This window comes from Hemibagrus wyckioides, linkage group LG06 (genome assembly GCF_019097595.1).
Source record: "Hemibagrus wyckioides isolate EC202008001 linkage group LG06, SWU_Hwy_1.0, whole genome shotgun sequence".
Taxonomy (NCBI): domain Eukaryota; kingdom Metazoa; phylum Chordata; class Actinopteri; order Siluriformes; family Bagridae; genus Hemibagrus; species Hemibagrus wyckioides.
This window is the reverse complement of record NC_080715.1, coordinates 20,805,947-20,817,039: the sequence shown is the minus strand read 5'-3', so window position 1 is coordinate 20,817,039 and position 11,093 is coordinate 20,805,947. Positions and strand designations below refer to the sequence as shown.

General features: G+C 38.6%; 1 protein-coding gene across 2 annotated transcripts; it reads right to left on the bottom strand.

The window, feature by feature from the left end:
* Window positions 1–45: 45 nt before the first annotated feature.
* On the bottom strand, window positions 46–8,343 carry si:dkey-219c10.4 (high affinity cGMP-specific 3',5'-cyclic phosphodiesterase 9A). 2 transcript variants are annotated; one of them, XM_058393545.1, is made up of 14 exons: window positions 8,218–8,343; window positions 7,400–7,561; window positions 5,865–5,916; window positions 5,642–5,744; window positions 5,398–5,540; window positions 5,265–5,324; window positions 3,347–3,524; window positions 2,888–3,010; window positions 2,628–2,720; window positions 1,625–1,692; window positions 1,420–1,522; window positions 849–953; window positions 581–727; window positions 46–499 (listed from the first exon to the last, which is right to left on the bottom strand). In XM_058393545.1, exons 1-14 carry the CDS (start codon window positions 8,303–8,305, stop codon window positions 320–322), a joined length of 1,605 nt encoding a protein of 534 aa, XP_058249528.1. In that variant the 5' UTR covers window positions 8,306–8,343; the 3' UTR covers window positions 46–319. The 2 variants fall into 2 exon arrangements, with proteins under 2 accessions (XP_058249528.1, XP_058249529.1); XM_058393546.1 differs by having other exon boundaries at window positions 7,412–7,561.
* Between the last annotated feature and the right edge of the window lie 2,750 nt (window positions 8,344–11,093).

The following is an 11,093-nucleotide window of genomic DNA, read 5'->3' as shown; positions in this document are numbered from 1 at the left end:
ATTAACAGCACATTTTACACTTTCTGAATAGATAAACAAAAGCCGTCACTTCAAATAAATTTATTTGTAGTACCAAAATTCAATAAAGACCATTAGGAAATTTAAAGGAAATAAATGTAAAACTCTTCACACACAGCTTTCAAAATAGTCCTTTCCTCAGACAGAATAGCATGTACATCACAGCTGTCTAACCGGGTCTGAGCCAAATGCTAACTTCTTAATTTTACATTCGTTTTATGTAATGTTTAGATAGGAAGCCAATTATTCAGGAAAGCTATAGTATTCTCTCCCACCACTACACACAGCCAGCATGTTGTCATTACACCGAGCTTGGTTTCAGTGTCGATTCAGGCTCTAGTGGAAGCTCAGAGTCGTTCGTATTCTCTTTGGGTTTAGTTGCTTTTTCACTCTGACTTCGATTCTGCTTCTCTCTTTCTAATGCTTTCTCCATCTCTGTGTAGTAGTCCAGGGCTTTCCTCACTGGGTCAATGATATGTTGCTGTTGGACACAAAGACAATACTTGGTTAGTGTTGTTAGGTGAGTTCCCTCAGTGTTTAAACATACAATATTAGCACTTACCTCGAGAGAGGGGAAGAGATTAGCTAGCTCGATGAACAGTGGGAAGAGAACAAAGCGAATAAAGCCAGTCTGAGAGGAGGGTTTAGTCACCTTGTCCCGATCCATAAACGGTGTAACAGGAAGTCCCTCTAGCTTCTCCATATCACTCTAAGAAAAAGCATGATAACCCTTATTCACTGGACATAAGCATCTTCATTCACTTTGTTCTGGCACTAGTTAAACTTTTCAACTATGAAATAATAAATAGAGTTGATTTTAAAAGACTCACCTGATTGAAAAACTCCTGCAATAAGCAGTCCAGCCATGGCTCAGCCACGTCCATGGGCCTCGCCTCATTAGAGATGTCACTCACTTTGATCATAATCATCATTAGCTAAAGTAGAAAGCAGCAGACAGGAAGTGTGTTAAAATATGCAACTAACTTCCATATTAATAACTTCCATAATATAGTTCCACAATATTAAATGCAGCTATTGTTGGATAAAAGTGTAACGTGATTCTTTAATTAAAATATTTTTAAAAAATTTGTTTGGTATATGGTATGAAAAAACTCCAGGATGTGCTAGGATTGGAAAATAATTAAATTAACACCAACTCCATTTGTGTCATGCAGCACCACATCATTGATTATTTTCCTATAACAGCACACCCCATCATGCTTTATTCCTTACTTCTCTCTTTTATTAATCACAATCCTATGCCAAGGCCTGTACCTGGGCACCTGAACTCCAAATTAGTATATATTTAACAACTGTGCACATATAGTTGAAAGTTTGTTAATTACAGCTATTTTTCACAATATTTCACTCATCAATATTTTTAAACGAGTTTGCTTTTACCACATCTCTGTGATCCTTGTTGCTGAAGTCAAACACAGGCAGAATAGCTTTAAATTTGTTGAGGATCTCAGTGTGTCTGCTCATGTCTGTAGCCAAGATACATCTGAGGGAAACATGATTATGTTCAGACTTGCTGTGTCATAACTGGATAGCTATGGCTGTAAAATTCTTTTTTGTTATGTAAAATGGAAATAATGGATCATACTTAATTATACCCTCCCTTATCCTTTTGTATTGATCTGTTGTCAGGTTCCGGAAAATGTTGCTTTCGGTCTGAAAAAGATTAAGATGAAATTAAGCCTGTGACTTAAGTTCCTTTTATTTTCAATGCAATGTTAAAGATTCAGTATATATACAGATCAGACATAACATTATGACCACCTGCCTAATATTTTTAGTCCCCCTTTTTGCTGCCAAAACAGCCCTCACCCATCATGCACTGTGTATTCTGACACCTTTACATTGCAAATTTTGGTTTTGCAAAACCTGCTGCAACAATCACAATAAAAATCTAAAAAAAAATTATTATTATTATTATTATTATTATTATTATTATTATTATTATTATTTAAGTAGTAGTGGTAGTAGCAGAAGCAGTAATAGTATTTCACATGGAGCTTTCCTCTGAGGGTTATAAGGCTTATATCTTTTACATCATAACCATCAGATTACAGATAGTTACAAATGATTTGGGTTTAATTGATTACTGAGTAATAGAGATTAATGTCTCTTTAGAGGACAGAAAGAGGTCAGGAGGCCAGTTTTTGAACACACAATATTTCCATAAAAATGCGTTAGCCACAAAGGAGTTACAGAGGAACAAACAGCCATGGGAGAGAGGGAAAAATTTCTGAATAAAATGTCTGAAGTAAACAAATGTTTGTAAGATTTTTCCTATTTGTCCTTTTTCAGCTTCCACAGTGTGAAATGAGGCAGAATAAAAGTGTCTTTGTTTGAAATTGTGTTTTATTTAAATAACTCTGGAAAATTGAGTTTATTTCTTTTTTTCTAAGGTTTCTTACAATAGAACACTGGATAAATAATATTATGCATTCTTATGTGTATTAAAATAGTACTAAATAAGTCCTTTCACATTAGCCAATAGGTAATTTATCAACAAGGCTACAAGATAATGTAAAGTTTATATAAACATATACCTTGTTATGGCCATGAATTTCTAAAGAATGAACATGTGTGCAATAAATTACCTTTTCCAGGATCTCAAATGCTACAGCACAGTGATGGTTTTCCAAAGGAGAGATGTCATTGTACCGCAAGGCGAGTTCAGTGCGAGCATTAATCTGAAAGGCAGCACAGTCATAGTCATGTATAGTCCCTCTGGGACTGAGGAAGGACACTTTGATTATTTATCTAGGTTTTATATTATACATTGTCAGTGCAACAGTTAATAAAATGACAGTAACATATTACTTCAGTGCAAACCTGTATGATAAAGTGCTTCTCTTACCTGGTAAGCATTGTTGTAACCAGTGTGGTCTAGATCATGACACACAGCTGAGGTCAGCATGATTAAGAGATCGATGCTATCTATCTTAGCCCTTAGATCTGTTAGCCATATCAGGCCATACATCTGCCAAGACAAGCGTAATGCAGTGAGAGGGACATAATGAGCAATCGGAACAGATTAAATGATTGGTTGTGACGTACAGTAATCACACAGAGTGTTAGATTACAATGCAGCACCATTAACCAAAAATGACGAGTTTTATATGATGCAGAAGCCTCTATGGGGTCATGCCCTTCACTAATCACCAAAATTGTCAAGTAGAAAATTGAAGTGCTTGGAAGAAAACCAAGGTGAGCTGATTTAACTGTTATTTTCTCTCTCTCTCTCTCTCTCTCTCTCTCTCTCTCTCTCTCATTCTCTACCTCTCTCTCTTTCTCTTTCAGTCTCTTTCTCTCTCACCATTTGAGTAACACAGAAGCAGTGCTTGAAGTTGTGGAAGGGGATGTTGTTGTATCGCTTGTAGACTTCGTAGAGGAAATGCTGCAGCACCTCTAGCTCTATGTTAAAGGTGGAGATAAAGTCCAGGTCTGTGTACATCACTTGGAGCAACACCATGATCTCAGCATCTTCCCACTGCCTACACACATACACAAATAAATTTAAAACTGTATAGTGGCACTCTGGTCCCCACCAAGATATAAAAACCACACACACACACACACACACACACACACACACACAAAATGAGCCTCCTCTTTTGTGTTCCTTAATATATGTTATGGCTACATGACATTTTGCTTCCTTTATTCCTATTCCATCTATTCCAAATCAGTAGCTGCTTTTCTCATATTTTTTGTGGCTTTATGTGATTTTCTTTGATGGAAGCACAGGCTTGCCAGACACGTGTGTCATCTTTCCTGAACCATTTTTTTTACATCTCTAGAGAAGCTGCATCCTGTTTTGTAAATTTGAAAAGCCTGGGTTCAAAAACTAAGCTAGAAGACCACTGAATAAAACACTATTGAAAGCCTAGGGTCTCCTATTGATTGCTAAGCTTCCAAACAACCATTCATAATGATATGAGGCCTTTCGTGCAGATCAAAGGACTGAATCTTCTCTGCCCTCTTTATGCAGGGTAAAAGAGCTGTGCTTCAGTAATGAACATCCATTTTGTTACAGCAGGTGCAGAGCTCATTTACTCAACTTCCATGTGCTGATGAGGTTTAATATTTTAAACCTTCCTGCACCTTCAGCCAGGAGGAGAATATCTAACTAGTAAATTACAAGACATACCTAGTTCATTCCCTGAGGAATAATGAGGACAGATATTAAATATTTGAGGCAATGTGCATGATATGTTATGGTATTAAGCTGCTCACAAAATGTAGGCTTTGTTTCTCATTATAGATATAGTCCTAGCTTTAGTTTGATCAGCTGATTTACTTTGATTAGTTTGATAGATTAATGTTCTGTTTTATCCAGAATTGATAGTTATGTGGTGAATTTATTGACTAGCACAAGCACAGTAGCATTGATTAATATGCAGAAAAGTGATAAATTCAGATGACACTAAAATGAACCGTGTTGCTTTATTCACACATACGCACACATTTCTCTTATTTTCTTTGTGAAGACCTTTATCTGACATGATGCAAGATGCAGCTGATTAATGCTCCTCTGCATAATCTCAGTAGCCTAAAGGTTGTCACATCATCTTACTGAAAACAGACCAGGAAGGTCATTTTTGTGGGTCAGCATTTTTGTGGGTCAGCCTCTCCTGTATTTCACTGATCAGGTATGCAGAAATGTTACAAAACCTTTTTATACGTAATAAAAAAGATCTAGTAGTACTGTGTTTCAACTTCTGAAAGGATTCAAGAACAACAACCGACATTCCAAAAAACAGTACTGAAGCAATCAAAACTGTCAGACATTCCTACACTTGTGGGGACATGTGTTCCCCACCACAATATAAACACACTAAACATGTTTTTACATTTATGACAATTAAGGGTTAAGGATTTAACCCTTAATTGTCTTGCTCAGGGGCCCAGCAATGGCAGCTTGGTGGACCTGGGATTTGAACTCACAACCTTCCAAAAAGTAGTCCAACACCTTAACCACTAACCTACCACATCCCCTAGATGTTAGCTCTCAAAACACTGATACTTACTTCATACATACGTCCATTATATTGTCAGAAACTAGAAACTGAGTCCATTTCCGACAGACCTTCAGTGTTTGACGAGGCACAACACATCATTTCACATTCTTATTCTTTCTCTCTATCATCTTCCAAAAATGTAAACCATCTCAGAGTTGCCAATTTGGGAAACATATTGAGAAGAACATGTATAGAGTTGAAACAGGAACTTACCAGTTATCGAAGGTTGGTGTTTTAAGATATTGCCTCACCTCCTCAGAGACCTCCAGGGAGCTGTGTGAAGAAAAATTGGATTGTTTCATCAGTCTAACTGCTCAGTAGCTAAAGGTCTGGTGACTGCACTTACCTCATCTGGAAGAACTTTTCCTTGACATGTTCACACTCTTCACGAGTCTTGCGCAAAGTTCTCTTGTGGTAGAATGGAGAGGGTTTGTGAGTGCCATCAGACATTTCCTTAAACAGACCCAGCCAGCTCAGGTGCTCCACACTCTAAACAGATTGAACAGATCACTAGGTGGAAATCAAGGTCTTTGCATTGCCGTAACATTGCCATCATAACATTCTGTGTCTGCATGAACTTATTTGTTTACCTCAAGTTTTTCCCTAAATGACTCCACCTGTTGCTTCATCTCATAAACAACAGCGGGGGTCTTGCCAGATTCGACAAGAATCTTCTTCTCTAGACTTTGTAACCTATTAGACATTAGAAGTATTAGTACACGTTTCCAAAGATCTGATTTAGCATTATTTAAGTGTTGAATTGTTAAGAGAAAACATGAATGGCTGAATGGTTTAATTTGTCATGATGCATACCTTTTCTCCATAGAGGAAAGATCAAATCCCAGTGACACTGCCAACTCTGTACCTAGAAGATGGCATAGCCTTTTAAAATGCATTATTGGCCAACTTAATTATCTAAGTGCATTTTGAAAGAGAATAAAACACAACAGTTTCACAACAGGCTCGTCTTTCTGATGCGGTCAGCACTTCCTCTCCCTGGAGGCCAACATAGAGAGAATAGGGTGGAGCTTCTTCCTGCAGGCCATTCAGGCTCTCAACCAGGACAACACCTTATATGTGCATGCACTGGATAAATATATACCTTGGATTTGTCTGCACTTACACCCACACCCCTATTATATATTATAATAGCATATATTAACATTCCATATATTAGCACCACTGTTAATATACATGGCATATCCTTTGCTTATAAATATCTGTTATATACAGCTCTGGAAAAAAAATAAGAGACCACTGCCCAATCTCCAGATTTGAACCCTATTGAAAACCTCTGGAATGTCATCAAGAGGAAGATGGATGGTCACAAACCATCAAGCAAAGCTGAGCTGTTTGCTTTTTTGCAAAAAGAGTGGTATAAAGTTCCCCAACAGCAATGTGAAAAACTGGTGGAGAGCATGGAGCCAAAACACATGCAAATCAGGGTTATTCCACCAAATACTGATTTCTTAATGTTATTTAGCCAAAGCATTAACACAATTTGTTTACAAATTATTTGCATTGTGTTTTATTTGAGTTATTAAAGCTCTCCAAATACTGCATGATCTTGGGTTATTTTGATGTGTTGTCATTTCCTTTAAATATACACTCTAAATAACAATAGTTATATTTTGAATTTAGGAGAAATATTGTCTGCAGTTCACAAGAAATGAAACAAAACTGTTCATCTCACCAATACATGCACCTGGAAGAAAAAAACATAAGAAACTGATTATTTTGCAGTGCTCTTATTTTTTTTCCAGAGCTGTATGTTAGCTTTTTCACCACAACTGTTTACCTCAATTTTGCACAGCATTGTATTGCACTTACTATATAACATTGTACAGAGCTGCACTTTATTCCAATTATTTTGCTTTATGTTACTGGACAATCGTGAAATGCATGCAGTGAATGATAGTGTGTGTGTGTGACTAATACTACACTGCAGTTTAATATCCTGAAATTGATAATTACGAATATCATCCTGACATCATTATCATTCTTATACCATAGTAACCTGAATGATAGCAATTTTTATTTTCTTTTGAATCTTTTATAATTATGTTTAATGTTGCGGAAAATTCCTCACCAGCCTCTCTTTTTTCTCTCTTAAAGTTCATGAGAAAAAAATGCCTTTATATGCATGTTTCTCTGAATCACTAAGCTTCTCCTCACAGACTTCATCCCATCAACAGATTTTTAAATCTATTTATTTGCAGCAATCAGATTAAAGAATTCAACAGCACTGTAACAGTAACACTTACAACAATGCACACTGCATGTCACCCATCATCCTACAGCTAACAGATTTGCAGAATATAGTCGGTTACATCTAATGTAGAAAATACCTAATGGCTCACTGTTGCAGTCTGCAGCAACCACCTCCAGCTTGTAGCATGTGTGAGGGCTGTTGGGGCTCAGCTGAGGGGAGATATTAATGATGTTGCCCTTGGTATTGTAGAGTTTTAGGATATCATGTGGACCAGCTTCAGCTGCCGATCGGAACAAGTCTGTAGGAGTAGTGTGTACACACATACATCTGATTTCAATCAAGACAACAGCATGAGTTTTATGAATAGCATACGCTTGACACAGAGCTGCCACTTGAGGAGAGCTCTGTCAGCAGCACCTGTGGCCCCAGCCTTTCAGCATGAACATGCCACTAAAATAACATTCAAGTAAATCATATCTTTCCCATAAAAAAATAACTCTTGAACTCTTTCATTTACTTCCATTCAGTAAAAACAAGACTCATGTCAGTGTAATAGTAATATGGAGCAGGAGATCAGGACTGTGGTTCTAAGAAGCATCTTTAGGGGGATATTTTTTAGTATATTTTACAGTGTTCAGGTAAACAGTTTATCATACTAACATTTTTGCTCCCATACAATCCTCTGTGATGGTGACAGACTGACTGGACACAGTTGTATAATGATAGCAACTCATTATCTACCACTTAAAAAGTAAAGGTGTACACTGATTTTGATTAAAATTGAGCTAAAATAATCTTTCTTGGTTGACTCCATTATAAGAACAAATTACCAAAATCCTTAATGTCTATTACAACAGGCAAAGTCGTATTACATTAATTGGCATGTTTTAAGCTAACACCTTATTGTTTTCTTAATCAATATTGGAAAGGGAAAGCAATAAGAAAATTCCTTACCTTTGACATCTTGTGCAGGACAATCGATAGGAAACTCAGCCTGCTCTGGTCTTCCATTTACTGTGAAATAAATTATTTTAGTTTCCATGCCAGTCGACGGCAATCTCACACACCACACAGCCGAATGGATTGTGAACAGTGTATGACATCTATTTAACACAGGGCCACTTCACAACTCCTCCCTCCCCTTCTCTCATCTATCTGCCTCTTCCAGCCTTGTTTCTCTCCTTATTACTTAATAATAATAATAATAATGATGATGATGATGATGATGATGATGATGATGATAATAATAATAATAATAATAATAATAATCACTATTATTATTATTATTATTATTATTATTGTTATTGTTGTTGTTGTTCAGTATGTAATTATTCATTATAATTCAGGCAATTGGCTACTGACTGAACTGTTTAAAAGCTTACAACATACACCTGGATACTGTACCTGTAACTGATTTCTACCTTCTAAGAAATGTGATTAAGACCATAACATCATAATGACGATGCACTGGGAAATAACACCACTATAATGCCATAATATCCTTGCCATGGGGAATAGCAGTGTGCTAATGCTATAATGTACATGCACTGTCTGTGGTAATAACACAGTTACGACAGGGTAATAGCACTGTCGGTTGTTAACACAGTTATGACAGGGTAATAGCAGTGTCGGTTGTTAATAACAGTTACGACAGCGTAATAGCACTGTCTGTGGTAACGACACAGTTACGACAGCGTACTAGCACTGTCGGCGGTAATAACGCAGTTACAACAGCGTACTAGCACTGTCGGCGGTAATAACACAGTTACGACAGGGTAATAGCACTGTCGGCGGTAATAACACAGTTACGACAGCGTAATAGCACTGTCGGCGGTAATAACACAGTTACGACAGGGTAATAGCACTGTCGGCGGTAATAACGCAGTTACGACAGCGTACTAGCACTGTCGGCGGTAATAACGCAGTTACGACAGGGTAATAGCACTGTCGGCGGTAATAACGCAGTTACGACAGTGTACTAGCACTGTCGGCGGTAATAACGCAGTTACGACAGCATAATAGCACTGTCGGCGGTAATAACGCAGTTACGACAGCGTAATAGCACTGTCGGCGGTAATAACGCAGTTACGACAGGGTAATAGCACTGTCGGTTGTTAATAACGCAGTTACGACAACGTAATAGCACTGTCGGTGGTAATAACACAGTTACGACAGCGTAATAGCACTGTTGGTGGTAATAACAGTTATGACAGGGTAATAGCAGTGTCGATGGTAATAACACAGTTATGACAGGGTAATAGCACTGTCGGTTGTTAATAACAGTTACAACAGGGTAATAGCACTGTCGGTGGTGATAACAGTTACGACAGGGTAATAGCACTGTCGGTTGTTAATGACAGTTACGACAGGGTAATAGCACTGTCGGTTGTAATGACAGTTACGATAGGGTAATAGCACTGTCGGTTGTAATGACAGTTACGATAGGGTATTAGCACTGTCGGTTGTTAATGACACAGTTACGACAGGGTAATAGCACTGTCGGTGGTAATAACACAGTTACGACAGCGTAATAGCACTGTCTGTGGTAATAGCACAGTTACGACAGCGTAACAGCACTGTCTGTGGTAATAGCACAGTTACGACAGCGTAACAGCACTGTCTGTGGTAATAGCGCAGTTACGACAGGGTAACAGCACTGTCTGTGGTAATAGCGCAGTTACGACAGGGTAACAGCACTGTCGGTGGTAATAGCGCAGTTACGACAGGGTAACAGCACTGTCGGTGGTAATAGCGCAGTTACGACAGGGTAACAGCACTGTCGGTGGTAATAGCGCAGTTACGACAGCGTAACAGCACTGTCGGTGGTAATAGCGCAGTTACGACAGGGTAACAGCACTGTCGGTGGTAATAACGCAGTTACGACAGTGTAACAGCACTGTCGGTGGTAATAGCGCAGTTACGACAGGGTAACAGCACTGTCGGTGGTAATAGCGCAGTTACGACAGTGTAACAGCACTGTCGGTGGTAATAACGCAGTTACGACAGGGTAATAGCACTGTTGGTGGTAATAACGCAGTTACTACAGGGTAATAGCGCTGTCGGTTGTTAATAACACAGTTACGACAGCATAATAGCACTGTCGGTTGTTAATAACAGTTACGACAGGGTAATAGCACTGTCGGTGGTGATAACAGTTACGACAGGGTAATAGCACTGTCGGTGGTGATAACAGTTACGACAGGGTAATAGCAGTGTCGATGGTAATAACACAGTTATGACAGGGTAATAGCACTGTCGGTTGTTAATAACAGTTACAACAGGGTAATAGCACTGTCGGTGGTGATAACAGTTACGACAGGGTAATAGCACTGTCGGTTGTTAATGACACAGTTACGACAGGGTAATAGCACTGTCGGTTGTAATGACAGTTACGATAGGGTATTAGCACTGTCGGTTGTTAATGACACAGTTACGACAGCGTAATAGCACTGTCTGTGGTAATAGCACAGTTACGACAGCGTAATAGCACTGTCTGTGGTAATAGCACAGTTACGACAGCGTAATAGCACTGTCTGTGGTAATAGCACAGTTACGACAGCGTAATAGCACTGTCTGTGGTAATAGCACAGTTACGACAGGGTAATAGCACTGTCGGTGGTAATAGCACAGTTACGACAGGGTAATAGCACTGTCGGTGGTAATAGCACAGTTACGACAGGGTAATAGCACTGTCGGTGGTAATAGCACAGTTACGACAGGGTAATAGCACTGTCGGTGGTAATAGCACAGTTACGACAGGGTAATAGCACTGTCGGTGGTAATAACACAGTTACGACAGCGTAATAGTACTGTCTGAGGAAATAGCACAG